This window comes from Mustela erminea, chromosome 7 (genome assembly GCF_009829155.1).
Source record: "Mustela erminea isolate mMusErm1 chromosome 7, mMusErm1.Pri, whole genome shotgun sequence".
Taxonomy (NCBI): domain Eukaryota; kingdom Metazoa; phylum Chordata; class Mammalia; order Carnivora; family Mustelidae; genus Mustela; species Mustela erminea.
The window spans coordinates 11,888,372-11,907,537 of record NC_045620.1 but is presented as its reverse complement, the minus strand read 5'-3'; the positions used below and the strand labels follow the sequence as shown (position 1 = coordinate 11,907,537).

Below are 19,166 nucleotides of genomic sequence, written 5' to 3'. Positions count from 1 at the left end.
AAGTGATTTGATTTTTTTTCACTGCTCTGCGTGTGTCCACACATGATTGCGAAAGTGCCGCAAGTATTGACTTGGCGCTTACAAATAAATTTTAGTTGAATGGGTACATTTGCAAATACAGGATCTGGGAATGATAAGGATCGACTATGTGAGAGCCACAGTGACTTTGTGATAAGTTACCTTTGATTGATGAGGAAGCGACTAGAGAAGTTAAGATGACTTGTCCAGTAATAATGCAGGTATGAAAGACAGAAACAGGGCTACAATTTGGGTTTCTTAATTCCTGGTCCAACATTCTTATATATTTTTTTAAGATCTACTCCTGAGGTTTCTGGTTACCTCACTTTTATCCCTAACCGCAGCAGGAAACCTACACATCAGTGGAAAAAGCTTGCTAAATTAAAAAATTATATCCAGAGGTCCAAAATTTACCACTACTTTCTAGAACAGGCATAGTGAATAGGTTCTATATTATGTTTGCTCAGAAGCTGGGTTGAAAAGCTATCTGGGGACGTCTGGGTGGCTCAGTCCATTAGGCATCTTCCTTCGGCTCTGGTCATGATCCCGGGGTCCTGGGATCAAGTCCCGCATCAGGCTCCTTGATCCCTTGCTCGGCAGGAAGCCTGTTTCTCCCTGTGCCTCTGCCCTTCCCCCTGCTTGTGTGGCATGCACACTCTCTCTTTATAAAAATGGATAAATAAAATCTTAAAAAAAAAGAAAAGAAAAGCTATTTGAAGTGTCATCTGGGTTTCTTGAGGAAGTACGGTGATCGATTGCTGATGTCTGCTGAGGCACAGGCTGCCAAGTGGCGGTGGGCATGCCACGTTTTTGGCATCTCCAGTCTAATATTTACTCTATTAATCTTGCTCCTTTGATATATCTGTACTTGAAAGTTGGTGACAGTTTCTTCACAGAAGCAGTTCTTCCAAATGAAAAGCTATTTTCTCATTCAATATAATTCTGTACAGATTGTCCTATGTGAAACATATAATGAGCCAAGAATTCTTAAATGGCAGGCCCAAGTCCTCCTTCCATCCTAAAATATTTGTTGCTGTGAAATTTTCTGAGGAAATTTGGCATAAGTTTAAATTTAGTTGTTTTCTTCTCATGTTACAGTCTAGTTCTGAAGCTGGGGCTGACAGTTAACATTACCGATGTACTAAGAACAGTGGCTGTTGAGTCCCTGGCCTGTGCTGGGCCCTGTGCTCAATGCTCTGTCCATAGCATCATGTTTAATCTTCCCAGCAACACTTACTTAACTCTCATCCTCATTTTGAAATTGAGAATTCCAAATAAAGAATAAAGTGACCAGCCCTACCAAGCTCCCCCTGCCCAGGAAGTGGTCGAATGGGGTGAATATCTAGAACTCGGCCAACGCCGTCTGAATTCTCAACCAGGGCTTGTTCAACTACATTTATAAGCCAAATCTGGCCTGCCACCTGCTTTTGTAAGTAAAGTTTTTTTGGAAACTAATCAGGCTAATATAACCGAATACCGCAGACTAGGTGGCTTAAGCAGGAGCTATTTCTTTCCCTCAGTTCTGGAGGCTGGAGAGGGCAAGATCAGGGTGCTAGCTTATTCATTTCCTGGTAAGAGCGCTCTTCCTGGTTTGTAGACGGTTGAGTGTTGTCAGCTGTGCCCTCACATTGCAGAGAGAACACACTAGATCTACCTTCTCTTCTTCTAGGGCACTGATCCCATCATGAAGACCCACCTTTGTGATCTTAACCTAAACCCAATCACCTCCCAAAGGCCTTGCCTCCTAATACCATCTCATTGGGAGCCAGGCTTCAACACAGGAACAGGGGGACACAAACACTTCAGTGCATAGCAACAGCTGTGCCCATTGTTTATTATCTCTGGCTGTTCTCCCTCTACTACGGATGAGTTGAGTTATTGGAACAGAGACCAGAAAGTCTAAAAATTTGGTTCTTTACAGAAAAAGGGTTGCTGACCACTACTCTTAACTGCTACTCTGTGGTTCTGGCCCTTTGATTAAAAATGTGCTGTTGATATTTTATGTTCTATATTTTCCTGGAAATAGTCTGTTTTTGGAACTCTGGAACAGAAATATTGATATCCTGCTCTACTTCGGCCCACTGTCCTTATTCAAGCTATAAATATGAGAGTGTCTTGAGGCCTACAACATAAGATTAGCTCTTTTTTTTTTTTTTCTTTTGGTTGGATTAGAAGTTCTCTGTGATGTAGTAGGTATACTCAGATTTCTTTGGTCATTATACAAAATGCAAGCTGTGTCGTCCTTTTTACGACATGAGAAAGTGACCCAGCGCTCCCTGGAATCCTGAATGAAAATTTCATTTGCTCTTGGACGTTGTCCTTGCCAAGCCTGCTCGACCGGCTTTTCCCAGTGTGGCAGAGGTGACTTCCGTCTTGGAAATGGAAGGCCAGTGTCCAGGGGCAAAGGTTGGTTTGAGCAGAATTGAAGCCAGTGCAGGCACATCCATGTTCTACTCTGGCCATTTAAAGGCATCCTTCTCTGAGCTTGGAGAGGGGATGGGGTGGCAGAGGGGCTATGGGTTTGATTTGTCTGGAACACAGTTAGCTTAGAGTTCCCTCTTCCCACTGAGAGAAACCTCGAGAGTTCTCCTGCAGCTCACTTCTACCAAAAGATAAAGATTTTCTTTATTCCTTCCTTTCAGCACCTGGTCTGCCACACGTTTCCCCCACCCCAAACCCACCCCCAGGGGAGGAGCATTAGGTTCTGTCTCACCTTACTCAGTGCGTGATCTCCAAGTTCCCTGGGCATATGTCAGTAACCAGATTTTTTCTGAGAATAGCCTTCTAATGTATTCATATTTCTTCACTGGTAACATTATATACTTGTACTACTATTACATTACATATATTATAAACATACAAAAATAGAACTTTTAAAAAGATTAAAAAAAATAAGAATAGAACTGTAGTATTTTCTTTCTATGTCCCAGTGAGGGCTGTAGGAAACCACTGGTCTCATCTGTCCTTTGTTCATACCACAGGCATTATCTTTTAGTTCTTATTTCTAAAAAACTTTGGGGTTTTAAAGTACATTGTAAAATCCATTCATAATTGTATAAAAGTTGTATATACTACAATTTCTATTAAAAGTTTTTTTAGAACTTCACAATAAGGCTGAAATCCCTTAGACCACTAGCCCCAAGCTCAGTTGCCTGTCAGGTCATCTGCTTTTTTCCTTTCTTGTTTGTTTTTTTTCTTGCCCGTGGGTGGTAGATTTTTATTTTATGAACTTGACAAGTTTCCCTCATTTACTTGCATCTTTAGAATGTTAGTTGGATATGAGGAATTTCTCATTTTAATCATATTTTAGGTTGAACCACATGAAATTGTCATTCTCATGGAGTGAAAAACATATCAGGAACTTCATATGACCCAACCTAATACAACTTCTTGTCCATAAAGGAGGAAAATAAGTCAAGGCTAAAGAGCACAGGCAGGTCACAGATAGCTTAGCATTTATATATTGGCTTAACATGTCACTGAGACACCTGGGACAAGTTCTTTAACCTTTCCGGAGTCCGGAATCCTCATAGAGTGACAATAGTGCCATTTGCCTCCATAGGCGATGACGAGGACCAAATATGATGAGGGTTCCGTGTTTTTCAGACACAAGTCAGTCATGTTTCACCCTCACAATTTCTCCCATATCTACACTCTTCATCATTATGTATTCAATACTTCTCTTTAAAATAATTTTTTAGAAGTCTTTATCATTGGAGTGTAGTTGACATATAAGGGTATGTAAGTTTCAGGTGTTCTGGAGCTTGCTTTTCGCTTTCCACAGCGTTTTTACGATCTAGCTGTATGGCTGCGTGCATCCTTTTGACTGATACATGGTATGTTATGCCATCATTTTATTTAGCTCTTCTCCCGTAGAGGGGCATTGACAAATAGAGTAAAGTGAACATCCGTGTGCAGGCAGCCTCCTTGGACATAAGGTCCGTGAGCCCGCTGCCTGGAGGCCTCCCTCCTCTGTCCTTTTCCCATCTCATCCCATCAACAAGGAATAAAGCAGGATTTTCTACCCTTTATCCATGTCATCCTCCCAGAGTCCAAGCCACCAGCGTCTCCCTCCTGGACAGCTGCTGTAGCCTCACTGGTCCCCTGCTCCCACTCCTGTGGCCCTCCAGGCAGTTCTCCATGCAGGAACTGGAGGGGCCCTTTAGGAATGTACCACATCATGTTAATCCTTAAACCTGCCAGTAACTTTCCACGCCACTCACTGTGCAAAGCCCTTTCCTCAGGGGAGCTTGCCAACCACGCTGCTGGACCTCAGCTATGTTGCCGGGCTTTTTTCTGTACATTTACAAGAATACACAGTCACGTAGTTTTTATTTTCCAAAAATGAGATAATGCTGTGCATTATCACTGCAACTTGTTTTTTGTTTTTTAAGAGTCTACAAATCATACAGGGCCCTGGAGATCCCAGCCAGGACCTTTGGCTTTGGTCTGCCCCTGCCCTGGAGAATACAAACTCCAGGAGAAGAAGGACCGTCTTATTCCCTGTTGTACCTCCAGTGCCCAGGCCAATATCTGGCCCATGGAGGGGTAAGAGGGCCAAAGTAGAAATACCCGAGGATGCAGGAACTCTGCTTTCTTCTGGTCCTGTGTCACTGCGCAGACAAGGGAGTAAAGCCACTTTAAAACCCTGTCCCACTTGAAGGGGCAGGTGCTCTCAGCCTGTAGAAGAGAGAGACTCCTTCCAGTCCTTTCTCATATTTGAATTCAATAGTAGTTCACTTCTGTCCTTGCTTTGCAACATCGTTGCTGGGTTCTACGGGGCCTATTTTTCAACATTCACATTTTAGGAGTTCAGAACCATCCCACTCATAATCTGGTGCTCCAGACGGGCTTGTGCACCATTAGGGGTAAGGCATAAGCAATGTCAAAAACCAGAGTTCACTTACCAGGTGGCCAGCACTGCCTGCTTCGGAAGCCTGCACGTCCAGCAGCAGGGAGAGGATTGAGGTAGTTTAGGGCATCTTGAGCTGTTTTTCAGAAACACATTTCAGCACCGTCCCCACTGTCTGTATCTTCCGCACCCCTGCTCCCATCCCTTGCCCCTGCTGGTGCCCTCTGGATTGGACTTGATCGGGAGAGGGTGCGCAGACCTCTCCTCCTCGTTCAGTCACCCGGTTTAGCAGGATCCGGTTCTGGCCTGAGCCACTCTCTCTTCACCCAGCTTGTTCTGCTTGCTGGATGGTGGTGCTTCCCGAGCTAATAATGATGGGGGGAAAGCTGTTGAGAAATGGAGTCGGGCCTCTGTGAAGCGTCAGGTCTTCCCAGCATCGTGGTGGTGGCACCGTAGATAACCTCAGGCCCATATGTCACTTTGTGCATGTAGAAGCAAGGAGATGACAAACTAGGAACCAAAGAGGATAAAGAACAGAGAACAGAACAGCATTTTTTAAAGAGTCTTTAAGTCAGTGGAAGCAGAGGATGCCTTCAAATTCACATATCCTAGAGGGGTTGTGTTAGAAGAGTGATTCTTTTATCTGGTCGACTCTCAAAATAACCTGGACAGCTTGGAGAAAAACACTGATGACCAGGCTGTTCCCCAGAAGTTCTGATTCACTGAGGTCTGGGAGTCTGTGTTTGTCAGGGGCTCCCTCAGGTGACGCTGAGACGTGGCCAGGCTTGGAAATCATCCTGCCCCTAACCTTTGACTTCCTTTCCAACTTTCAGATTCTCCACGGTGAAATCCAGGTCCTAAGTGAGATGGCACGGGCCTTGGAAAGGCAGTACTTGTCCAAGCCAGTCAGTAGCCCTACCACGAAGGCGTGGCCCAGGCAGCCCCCCACTTCTTCCGCCACTGGGTTGACACACGTTTGATAACATAGGTGCACAATTGAGTTTGCCCTCCAGCAAAACACATTATGGGTTGTTTCTTATGTATCTTTCCTTTTAAAAAGAGAAAAAAAAACCCATATGTATGGTTTTAACAGCTCGTGATATAATTCACATGCATACAAGTCACCCATTGGAAGTGTACAAGGCAGTGATTTTTGTACATTGACGAACTTGTGCATTCATTCCCCACAGTCTAATTGTAGACCATCTTTACCACCTGAGAAAGAAACCCTGGGTTCATCAGCAGTCATTACCCTGTTCTCTCTAAACCACCACCTACTTCCTGTCTCCGTTATGTATGGCTTTTAGGCCATCAGTTTTTCACACTAGTGGTTGTGTACCTGTGACTGTTCTACACCTTGCCTGTTCCACTGGATAAGCTTTCGCCTGGGGCTCTTCTGCCGTGGGAGATGTGGGAGAGTGGGAGGGGTGTGAACTCTGCAGCCATAGGGTGGCTGTGCCTGCCATGCCCCAGGGGAGCCGAGGGGTCTGTGGGAACCAGAAGTTAAGGCCAAGCTTACTGCTGCCTGTCTTTTGTTGCCGTGGGCAGCCTCAGTGCTGGCCAGGCAGAAACCTTTCATCTCTGTTCTTTCTGCATTTAGAAACTCATCGCATATGGGCACATCACTGGCAACGCCCCTGACAGTGGAGCCCCGGGGAAGCGGCTCATCGACAGGATCGTTGAAACCATTTGCAACTGTTTTCAGGGCCCTCAGACCGATGAAGGAGTTCAGTTACAAATAATTAAGGTATTTCTGTTTGTTGGCCTGGTCTGGGTTTTTGAATAAGAAAGCTAGTCTCCCTTGGGAATTTGGGTTTCTGATTTACCATGTGTTAGTTGTCTCAGATGGTCCTGAGCAGGAGCAGAAGAGTGTTAGCGTCGCTTAGATCTTTTGTTAAGTGTCAGAATTTATTAGCACAGACTGAGACAAGAAAAGTGGAACCAGGTGTGTTTCCAAAGTAAACATTTGCCCTAATAACAATGTAAATTGCTTGGCAATTGAGTGGGCTTGAAATCCTCTGGGCTTTTCTCCTTGAAATCCTGGATTCCGGGTCTGCCATTTCTCAGTGGGTCTTGGATAATCTTACCCCGATGTGCCCCTTGTCCTCTTGTCCTGCTCCATCCCACCCCCCATTCCATTTCCCTGTTCCATTTCCACTGCCAGAAGTGGTTTGGCGTGTGACAGTACCGTCGTCTTGTCGGGAGAACAGGATCGGGACTGCTGTAGCCAGCGTTCCAGATCTGAAGTCCTGACTCTGCTAGCTTTGTGCGGGATGGCTCCCTGTTAGCCGCCGTTGAACCTCTCTTGAAAACCCTCCAGGGAACTGGGACATTGACTGCCTATCAAATCCTGTCTATTCAATGATTAATATAGGTGAGACCAAGATAAAGCGGTTTCCCTTCTGAGAGAACTGTGTTTTTGCCTCTTAAAAAAGTATATTGATAGAAAGTCCTCTTCAACACAACTTGATTATGGCAAATAATTTGAATTTTATAGGTTAATAATTATCTTTAAGCTCAGAGCAATAGGGAGTTTTGCTTTGCAGAGCCATCTTCTTACCATTTACAAAACCAAACCAAACAAAGCCAAACCCTCTAGAAAAGTTTGGCTGTGGGAGGATGGGAGGCAGGTGGACGTTTGTGAAGGTGAAGCTTGTGGATTTTTGTTTTAGGCTCTTCTGACAGCGGTGACATCCCCACACATTGAAATTCATGAGGGCACTATCCTGCAGACAGTCAGGACATGTTACAATATCTATTTGGCCAGCAAAAATCTCATCAATCAAACCACTGCCAAGGCTACCCTCACTCAGATGCTGAACGTCATTTTCACGCGCATGGAAAACCAAGTGGTGAGTGGTGGCGGTCATCAGCTGCTGGGGGCATAGCACGCCCAATGTGTGAACAGTTTCATTTTAAAGTGCATCCCTTCTTCCTCTGAATTCTGTTTTTGTTCTTGCTTTAAAAAGCAGAGAAAGAATCTAGCTTGGGTTTTGGAATCAGCATTCAGATTTTGCTTTGAGTTTGTCAAAAGAATTTATTTCCTTTTTAAAATGTTATCCTTCTGTTTAAAACGTTATCCTTCAGGCTGGCAAATTTTCTGGTCCTTCTCAAAATGCTGGGACCTATTTTTTTTTTTAAGATTTTATATTTTTAAGTTATTGCTATACCTAATATGGGGCTCGAACCCACAACCCTGACATCAGGAGTCATAGGCTCCACTGCCTGAGCCAACCAGGCACCCCAGTGCTGGGGAGCATTTAGACTGAATCCCTTTTTTGTTGCCTTGTAGTTGCAGGAGGCCAGAGAATTGGAAAGACCAATCCCGTCAAAACCCCAGTCCCCTGTGATCCAAGCTGCAACAGTGTCCCCAAAGTTCAGTCATCTGAAGCAGAGCCAGGCACAGAGCAAACCAACGACTCCCGAAAAGACAGATTTAACCAACGGCGAACATGCCAGCAGTGGTTCTGGAAAAGCGAGCTCAGAAAATGGAGATGCACCCAGAGAAAGAGGCGCATCACTATCAGGTACACCCTGGGCACTATTCGTCTTCCCGCCGTGCGAGGGACCCATCTGTGGCTGAGGGGCGGTTCAAGGGGTAACAGCTTGTCTCTTTCTGGGCCTTCCCCTTCCCCGTTGCTCGTCATTTGAGGAGCACAGCCCCTAAAGCAGGGTGTCTGCTGTCCCGTGTCGGCTGGGTGCTTTTCTCTAACTAGTGTCTGGAATGCAGCAAGCTCTGGCTTCTTGACGCCAGTCTCCGTGCGGTGGCTTCGGATTGGGTTATCTCCCTGTAGTTAATTGTTTGGGTAGTTAGTCACTCAGTGTCTGTCTTCTCGCCCCAAGGAGGTCCAGGGGACCCCCTCTGTCGTATATACATGGGATCTCTGTACTTGCTCACGGCCTGGCAGCTAGTGGCCACTCACGGACATCTGTGAAAGGAGCAAGAAGGCGGGAAGGTGGGCGGACATACAGATGGACAGACAGATAGCTTTGTTTTCTTCTCCGGTGACCTAGTATGTTATGTGTTTTTGTTTGCTTTTTTAAATGAAGACATCCCACACCTGAATGTAGTCTTAAAGTAAATGAAACATTAGGCAAGAAATGGCAGATTGGATTATAATATTATTTCAGAATGTTTGCATGTTGTGTGAATGTTTGCATGTTGTGTGAATGTTTGCGTGTTGTGTGAATGTTTGCATGTTGTGTGAATGTTGGCATGTTATGTGAACGTTGGCGTGTTGTGTGAACGTTTGCATGTTGTATGAACCTGGGCAGGCTGTATGAATCAGTTCCCAAATTCGTATTTTTGGGGGAACTGTCCCTTCCCAAGTGATTTTTGTGCAGTAAATCTTCACTCTAGCTGCTTGGTCTACATGAAATACCTGATCTGTCTTTATACCTCATCTCTTCTGTCATTATTGACAACAGTTTATGTTGGTAGAATGTTCTGTGAGAGGACGTGTGTGTGAGCAGCTTTTGTTCCTCCATTATTAGCGTGCATGGCGTACACAGGAACAGACCAAGTGCTGTTGCTGGAAGGTTTTTCCATATCAGTTTACTCAAGGGAAGGGCAAAAGAGAAAGTTGCCACCAAAAATGATCCTAGTCTCTGGGTGAGCGCAGAATTGCTGTGTCCTCAGTCCTGAGGTCTTGTGTCTCAGGGAAGGTGCTCAGAAACTCCTGGCCCATCCTCTAGATCTGTCGCCATTTTCACTTTCTAAACTCTCAGAGCAAGGACCAGGTTTTACTGTAACCCTTATCAGGCCATGATCAGTCAATAAACATTAATATTTAAACACTTGGTACATAGTAAGCATAGCTGTGCGGAAAAAAATACGAGTCTCCCTGCATCGGTGTTTCCACTACAGCCCATTTCCTCTGTGGCAGCCAGAGTGATCTCTTAATGCATGAATTAGATCACAGACCCCCGCCCTGCGTAAAGCCCTTTGGTAATTTCTCATTCACAGTGAAATCTGCCCGCCCAGCCCTTGACTTCCAAGGCCGAGGCTGTCTGTGACCGGACCTGACTCCTGCCCTGCCCCCATCCCGTTACACTTCTTTCCCCCTTATTGACTACACAGTGTGCCTTGGGAGTGCCATGCTTGCTGTTGGTGCCTTTGCACTTCATGCCCACCCCAACCCCCACGTTTATCTTCATGTCTCTCAGTTCGCACTGATCACCCTCTCCGCAGCTCCCACATTTCTGCCCTATCAGCCACTTTTCTTCTCTACATAGCGCTTATCGCTACCTGAGATCCCTGAAGAGTTCATGTTTACTTATTCCTGGGAGGAGCTCTAGACCACTCTGTTCACCACTATATTCCCAACACTGGCATGGTGCCCAGCATTCATGGCAGACACTCAGTAAATACATTTTTTTGGAATGAACGAGGGAAGAAAACTTGACTTCTAAAAAGATCATTTTGCGGAAACACAGTAACTTAAAATTCTGCTGTAAAAGAGTGATTTGTACTTAGTATATTGCTCTGGGTTTTGTTGCCAATGCTTGGTGCCCCCTGCAAGGTTTCTCCCAAGAATGTGGGAATCAGACTGCCTTTAATCATCAAATGGCATCAAAAGAAATGAAATCTTGCCATTTGCGACGACGTGGATGGAACTAGAGGGTATTATGCTGAGCAAAAAAAGTCAATCAGAGAAAGACAATTATATGACCTCCCTGATATGAGGAAGTTGAGAGGCAACATGGGGGGTTTGGGAGTTAGGAAAAGAATAAATAAAACAAAATGGGATCGGGAGGGAGACAAACCATAAGAGACTCTTAATCTCACAAAACAAACTGAGGGTGGCTGGGGGGAAGGGGAATAGGGAGAGGGTGGTGGGTTATGGACATTGGGGAGGGTGTGTGCTATGGTGAGTGCTGTGAAGTGTGGAAACCTGGTGTTACACAGACCTGCACCCCTAGGGCTAATAATACATTGTATGTTAATAAAATAAAAAATTTTTTTAAATACCAATGGCAAACCCACAGATAATGGGTGTGCTGTTACCCTTAAAAAGAGTGAGGGGCTTTTTGTTCTCAAAATGTAGCTGTAAAGAAAAAATACGTTCTTCAGAAGAAGGGGCTGAGTAGCCTTGGAAGCTGAGCGGGAAGGATAGCCCAAGAGGCAGGTGATGGAGATGTCCACGCAGGGAGATGGTGCCCTGGGCTGGAGTCCAGGCTGTTGAGGCCCACTGAGGCCCTGGGCTTTAGGGCCTTTGTGATGGGGGAGAGCACACCCTGCCCTTCTATGGGGTCCATCCTGTAGTCATCACGTCCTAGAACTGCCCCTAACTAGCCAGTCACTGTGCCGGGCACCATGTTTGCTAATTGGGCACTCGACGTATATTTTCCTATTTATTTATTGACTGATTTTAAGATGTATTTTTCTATATTAGAGAGAGTGCAAGAGTGGGTGAGGCCGAGGGAAAGGGAGAGAGAATCCCAAGCAGACTCCGCGCTGAGTGTGGAACCCTACCGGGCTTGATCCCAGGACCCCGAGATCATGACCTCAGCCAGAACCAGGAGGCAAACGCTCAACTGACAGCGCCACCCAGGCGCCCTACATTTTCCTATTTAATTTGCTGAGAACCCTCCCCACAGCCTTCCTGGGATCATTTGCCTCCCAGTGAAATTTGCATAGATGCAGACAGTTCACAACAGACTTGAACATCTCTTCCCCTTTACTGGTTTTTATCCTAAGTTGATAAATCAACAGTCAGTCCGTCAGTCTTATCAGCCTGTCCACGACATGGACTAAATTGCTCTGTGTAAACTTAGAAAATGGATTTTTGAGCCTGAGACATTTTAGCTTATGTGAATTTGGGGGCACAGCCAGCAGTCTTCCCTAGGGGACCCCACCCCATGTGTCCATTCACACTCCTCTTCAATGCCTGGCTGTTCTTGTCAGTTTTCTTTAAAAAAACAGCTTCATTAAGCTGCAGTTTGTGTACCATAAATTCAGCTTTTTAAAACGTACAATCCAATTATTTTTAGTACATTCACAGAGTTGTGCAGTCGTCACTGTAGTCAATTTTAGAACGTTTTAATTACACCCAAAAGAAATCCTGTGCCCAGAAACTGTCACTTCCCATTTTCTTTTTTGTTTTTAAGATCATTTTTAAGAATCTGACTTTTTGACTCCCAACATGCATGAGACATCACGTTTACATTTCTGTGACTAATGAGTAGCTACTGTATGTACACAAATACCTTTGTGTTTAAGGATTTCTTAGCTCGTTTTTTCTTCTTGTAGCTCCTTCTTAAGAAAACAAAAAAACCCGCAATTCTTAAGTATTCTAAAATAGAGCAAACTTATCCTCCCCCAGCCAATATGGAGATTCTGATCGGACAGCCTGGTTTCAAATCGTGACTCTAGGGTCTAGTAGCTATGTGACCTTAAGGGAAATCTTTAACCTCTCTGAGCCTCGGGTCCTCATCTGAAGGTGGGGCCACAGCTAGATGGTACAGGTTTGTGAGAATTAAATCAGAGCAGTGTCTGGCGCTTGGACCTGTGTGTTTGCTATTACTACCTTTCAAATAAGTTTCCACTTAAAAAAATGAGTTAAAAAAGCAATTAGTTAAGATGGTAATCAGATGTGAAAGTGGTGAGAACAGTGCATAGAGTAAAGGGAGCCTGTTTTCCGTGTTAGCAATCCCAGATCCTCTGCTTTAGGAATTTCAGTATTTTTTGTGGACAAAACAAAAATTGTCTCATACCAACACTTTATAAAAATAACAGAATGTACCCCTGGGTCCCTCTCCTTGCTGGGCGGCTCCCTCTCAGGGGTTTACGACTTCTGTGTTAGCTGCTCGATGGACACTTACTTTGCGACAGTAGGTTGCCTAAGTGTTCCTTCCTGTCGAGGAACTGTGTTGGCGTGTAGTTGGAATGTGACAGCAAACAGCTTTGGTTCCTGATTTTTTTTCCTTTAGCATTCTTGCATATTACCAAGTGCTTGGACATGGGGCACAACCAAACCCTAGTTTCTAGGAAACAGGCATGTCACGTTTTACTGTCACCGTGTGCTCACATTTGTCCCCACCATTCTACATCCACCTCGTCCCCCTCTGCTTTTTCCCTAGCACTGTAGTGTGCCCCATAACACGGTTATTATCCCAGCTAGAACGTAAGCACCATGAAGATAAAGATCTTTGTTTTAAACAGTGATGTATTCCACATGCCTGGAACAGGGCCGAACAGGCAGGCATTCAGCTTTTTGATGGAGTGAGTGAGTGAATGCATCTTACTGCCCCACCTACTTCCCTCCACCATGGTCCCCGCTTCACTGGACAGAAAACAGAGGCATGGGAGGGTGTGTCTCAGACTCCTTCTATTTTTTCCCCGATTATTCTTAGCATGTAACTTTAATCCTCCAGGTTACCTCATGGTTCCAGATGCTGTCATGTCCTCCTGCAGGAAGGAGAGAGGGTGGGACTCACGGACTCCCAGCTGAGTCATGCTGCTCCCTACGGAGCCTTCCCGAAAGCCCAGGCAATCCGCAGTAATTTACGCTTATTGGCTAGAACTTGGACACATGGCCAACCTTTCTGCTGGGGTGGCCAGGAAATACAGGGACAGCCCCTTACAAAACAGAATTAGAGTTGTGTGAGGATTCAGAGTATGAGTTAGTGACTGGCGATACCCACCACAGGGCTGGTTCTCCTGCTGGCTAAGGAGGGAATGGCCTCAAGGGTTTCTTGTATCTGAACCTCTTCAAGGTCACCCTCTTATTTTGCTTAGGGACAGAGTTTGTGAAATGGCCAGTCAGTAATGGCCAGGTGGTGACTGCTGGACATCCCTGGGAACCAGCATATTCTGAACCTTGCAAGGATTTGGTTTGGTTTGGTTTGCTAACCTTTTGACAGCATGCTTGAAACTTAAACACAGCAGACTTTTTAGTGGTTATTATTGCATTGGAAGGCCTCTTCTCAGCCCTCCTGCAGGCTGATGTGTCAGCAGAGAAGCAGGCAGGGGTACCGTGGGGGTCCTGCTACCTCTGGGCCTCTTTACGGGCTCTTCAGTGGCAGCTGCCTCCGCAGGAACCTTCTTTTGGAATTGGGGCTTCCTGACTCTCCCACGCCTTCCTGGCCTGAGAAGATTTTGATATTGCACAGTGGCTGCTACGGATATGGCCTGTCAAGGAAAGTGAGTTAAACACTGTTATTCCTCCAAAAAATGGTGGTCCTGGGGCTTTTTAAGTGGGAAAACGGCAGTGAGGGAAGAGGAGGATCCCTGTAGAAATGGACATTTTTTTTCTCTTTAGAATGAAAGATAGTGATGGCTTTAAGTAACTGAAACTGTGTGGTTAGTGGGAAATGTCTTGTCTGTTTTTAAAATTTGTTTGTTTGTTTGTTTGTTTGTTTATTTATTTATTTATTTGACACAGAGACAGTGGGTGGGGTGTGGTAAGCAGAGGAAGAGAAAGAATCTCAGGCAGACTCCATGCCCCGCATGGAGCCCAACATGGGCCTCAGTCTCAAGACCTGAGCCCAAATCAAGAGGCAGAGGCTTAACCAACTGAGCCATCCGGGTGCCCCTAGTTGGGAAACCTCTATATGGACTTAGTCTCCAGGGCCAGGCAAGTGGCAGAAGTGAGAAGGCCTTGGGGCGCCTAGGTGGCTCAGTTGGATAAGGAGCCAACTCTTGATTTCGGCTCAGGTCACAATCTCGGGTCTCAGAGACCTGGGATCCAGCACTGTGTCAGGCGCTGCACTCAGCAGGGAGTTTGCTCTCTCTCTCTCTTCCTCTCCCTCTGGCCCTCCCCACTCCACTCATGCGTGCACTCTATCTCTATCTTTCTCCAAAGTAAATCTTTTAAAAGGACATGTGATGTGATGAGCACTGGGTGTTGTACGCAACTAATAAATCATGGAACATTTTATCAAAAACTAATGATGTACTATATGTTGGGTAATTGAATTTAAATTAGAAAGAAAGAAAGAAATGAGAGGGCCTCTCTCATGAGAGCATCAGGAATGTCTTAGCCCAATCATACCCTACAGACCAAAGAAAATTAACACTTGAGTCCTCACTCTACAAACACCATTTTAAATGCTTTCTGGGTATTGTTTTACTGAATTCTCACAAAGCTCCATGAGGTAAGTGCTATTGAAATCATCCTTGTCCACTACTGAGGGAACTGAAGCTTGGAAAGGTAACGTGACGTAAGTCCCCACACTGGGAAGTGGCAGAACAGGAATCTGAACCAGGCACATTGGCTCTGGAGCCTTCACTCTTCTAACTGTGTTGAAGTCACTTCTACAATGAATATTTTCGCTTTTTCGCTCTGATGTCTTTCAAACACCCAGCCCCGTCAGTGTCGCATTTTCCCCACTCTTGACAGACCCATGACACCTGTCCTCAGTGGCAAGGACTGAGGCACCAGGACATCTGTAGAGTTCATGCCTTGGCTAAAGGGAGCAGGTGCTTCTAGTTTTAGATACCGTGGCCTGGTGTTGCCAGATAATCCAGATCTGGATTTTTATAACACATCTCCCAATTTTTTTGTTGTTATTTTTTGTCCTTTTTTTTTTTTTTAAAAAGATTTTATTTATTTATTAGACAGCGGTCACAAGTAGGCAGAGAGGCAGGCAGAGAGAGAGGTGGGGGGAAGCAGGCTCCCCGCTGAGCAGAGAGCCCATTGCAGGGTTTAATCCCAGAACCCTGGGATCATGACCTGAGCCGAAGGCTGAGGCTTTAACCCACTGAGCCACCCAGGAGCCCCACATCTCCCAGTTTTTTAAGTGTTCACAGCTAATGCAAATAAAAAGAAAATACAGTCCATAAGCACAGCCAATGAAACAATCAAGAGAATTTAAATGCATCCTATGGAATGGGAGAAAATTTTGCAGGCCATTTATCTGAGAAGGGATAAGTATCCAAAATATACCAGGAACGTCCACAGTTCAATAGCAAAAAAACAAATAACCCCGTTGAGAAATGGACAAAGGACCTGAATAGACAATTCTCCAAAGAAGACATACAAATGGCCAACACATACTTTAAAAGGTGCTCCGTTTCACTAATCATCAGGGGAATGCAAATCAGAAGCGCAGTGAGATACCAGCTTGCCCCTGTCAGAATGACTGTTACCAGAAAGGTGAAGGACAAGTGCTAGGGAGCATGTGGGGAGGAGGGAGCCCTTGTGCCCTGTCGCAGGAATTGAATTGGTACGGCCGATGTGGAAAACAGTACAGAGGTTCCTCAGAAAATTAAAAATAGAACTACTTTATGACAGAGACGTCTTATTTCTAGGTATATCTTCAGAGAGATTATAATCAGGATCTTGACGAGATCGTCTGCACTTCCCTGTTCAGCATTATTCACAGTAGCCAAGATGTGGAAGTAACGTCAGTGTCAAAAGATGAATGGATAAAGCCCTCGCGCATGCACACACACAGACACGCACGCACACACTGGAATATTATCGAGCCTTTAAAAAGAAGGAAATCTTGCCATTTGTAACAACACAGATGAACCTGGAGGGCATTATGCTTAGTGAAAGAAGCCAGTCACAGAAGGACAAATACTGCATGATTCCACGTGTATGAGGCACTAGAGGAGTTAGATGTGTTGACACCGAACGTAGAAAGGTGGTCACAGAAATGGGGAGATACTGGTTGGGGGTGCGGTTTGTTACATAAGGTGCGGAGTTTTGATGATGCAGCATGTAGCACTGTGACCATAGTTACAGCACTGCTGTGCGCTAGAAATTTGCCGAGTGTAGATCTTATGTGTTCTCACCACAGACAAGAAAGGAAGATGACGGTAACCGTGTGAGGGGACAGAGTGTTAATTAGCTTGATTGCGGTGACCATTTCATAGTGTGATTTGTATACACATACATACATCACATCATCGAGTCGTGCCCCGTAAGTATATACAAGTCTCACTTGTCGATGATACCGCTGTAAAGCTGGGTCCAGGGAAGCAGTGCACAGGCTAGAGAGCGCCTACCTGCAGGCCCGGTATACCCGGCAGGCTCTGCCTTACAGCCTCTGATGCCCCTCCCCCAGCCTGCAGCTCCCACCCACCCCCACTCCCCCAGTGACATGCATTCAGCATGCTGGCATTGCTCGGGCGTTGGAATGTATGGTAGAGATGGGCAGCTGCCATTATCATTGTATGACATGGTGGCATCAGAGAATGCCGGACCTGGAAGGGAACTTGGAAATACCTTGTCACATGTAGAGGAGATGGTTTTAGGCGGCTCGTTTGCTAAACAGTGTTTATTTAAATAGTGACACATTGGGGCACCTGGGTGGCTCAGTGGGTTAAAGCCTCTGCCTTCCGCTCAGGTGATCCCGGGGTCCTGGGATCGAGCCCCAAGTCGGGCTCTCTGCTTGGCGGGGAGCCTGTTTCCTCCTCTCTCTCTGCCTGCCTCTCTGCCTGTTTGTGATCTCTGTCTGTCAAATAAATAAATAAAATCTTTTTTAAAAAAATAAATATTGACACATTGATTTTAATATACATTCAGAAAATGTAATTGGCTTATGAATCCTCTGGTCCTTTGAATGGTCTTGCCTGAGGTGAGTGAGTGTGAGGAGCAGTGGTAACTGTACATGTGTGACGTACCGATACTCGTGATGGTGAAAACAGCAAACATGACGAAGATGGCCCGAGAGCACCTGAAATGTGCTCACACACCCATCTATTCTAAACCACGTTGTTTAGACGAAGATGTGGGAGCAGGAGATTATAACCGTGGCCACTGGCTTTCTTTTTTCCCCGAGTTCTTTTCCGCCCTCTAAGGAAAGCACGCAACATCCATATTTTCCATGGAGATTGACTTACCCATCTAAATAGTTATGGTGGTTTTACTTGCCAGTCGTACCTCAGTGAAGTTTGGGGGTTGGTGGCAAATAAATAGTTTGGGGGGGGTCAGCTGCTCCGTGGAAATGAAAATACTTTGTACTGCTCTCTGGGACCTTGTGGATCAAACACAGAACTCATAAAAATAGGGACTTGACCGGAAGGCCTTACTGAATTCAAAAAGAATTTGCAGGCTTATTTTGGTTCGGTTTAATGTAGTGGCCTTTTTGGTCCATGGGATGTTTGAGGAATCACTCATGTTGACTCCTAAAAGTCTAGTCCAGGAGCATTGACTTGTTCTCCCAAAACAACTGGTGCCGAAGCTCTCCCACTTAAGCAGTTAACCGCTGGCAGAACAATTTGATTTAAAATGTAGTAAATCCTCAGTTACCACATTAGACATCTCATGCTGAGTTCTGGGTGGTTTTGAGTGCAAAGGAAGCGAAGCAACAGGAGGCTTGTCACTTCCCAAGGCCCTGGGGTGTTCGAGGTGAAGGCGCAAGAGAAAGGTCTATCCTTTGTTCTGCTGAGAAGCATAGCTGAGTAAAATCCAGCTCCTGCGTCCAACGCGGGGGTGGTGGAGAGGGCTTTAGCAAGGAAGAGTGATCCACAGAGGGAAACTCAGAGTCATAGCAGATGCTGCCTAAGAGTTTCCAGATTGCACAGGTCTTGTTTTCTTTCGGCATAATCAGATTGGGCTTCGGAGAGGACTTGTGTGCCCCCTTTGCCTCCTGAGATGTGACCTCCTTCTCCCCCTTTGGTTTCCTGGGAAATACCCACATGTTCGTGTTTGTGTCTTTTGGTGTGTGTAGGGACTGATGACGGGGCCCAGGAGGTGGTGAAGGAGATCTTAGAAGATGTGGTCACATCTGCTGTTAAAGGTAAGAACCAAGAACCCAGCCTCTCCTCCTCCTCGCTGCTCCAAAAAAGTCCTCGGCCAGATACTTTTAGTGACGGAATGCCAGCCCCCAGTGAAGTCATAGAAACTGAGTCTGCTCGTATCTGCCTGTCTTCCCTGTGAGATTCAGAAAAATCTGAAAAGGATATTTCTAAATATCCAAAAAAGTATCTTTTTAGTCGTTAATTTTATTCTCATTGGGGCTGGGTTCAAGCAGTCTGACGATGCTAGAATTGGGTGTTTCACATGGAAGACAGAGGCCACTCCCAGATATATCCAGCTTTTTCCAGGAGTGGCTGTGAATCCTGAGGTGGTGTCCATTGCTACTGAATGTTCATGGCTAGCCACTGATGTGTCAAGGGGACAGTCCCCACGTCAGCAGGTATCAGATGCACAGAGAAGCTTTGTCCATTTTCTTAGACTTCATTCATAGCTCCCTCGGTTTTATGGTGTGGTTTCAGTGGAACAAAACTTGTAGAGCTCAGAATGACTATTGGAAGAGTTTTTTGTTGTTGTTTTTGCCCAAAATCTTGGGTAAATGGCTGTGTGTTGAATACTTGACTCCAGTGGCAATAAACCATTAATGG

At 45.5% G+C, this 19,166-nt stretch overlaps 1 protein-coding gene across 1 annotated transcript in view; it reads left to right on the top strand.

The window, feature by feature from the left end:
- ARFGEF2 (ADP ribosylation factor guanine nucleotide exchange factor 2) overlaps positions 1–19,166 on the top strand; it is a 99,084-nt gene that overhangs the window by 14,781 nt on the left and 65,137 nt on the right. The window contains exons 4-7 of the mRNA XM_032350408.1: positions 6,471–6,617; positions 7,543–7,722; positions 8,163–8,397; positions 18,494–18,562. Coding sequence (XP_032206299.1) covers positions 6,471–6,617; positions 7,543–7,722; positions 8,163–8,397; positions 18,494–18,562 — 631 coding nt within the window. The remainder of the gene's footprint in view (positions 1–6,470; positions 6,618–7,542; positions 7,723–8,162; positions 8,398–18,493; positions 18,563–19,166) is intronic.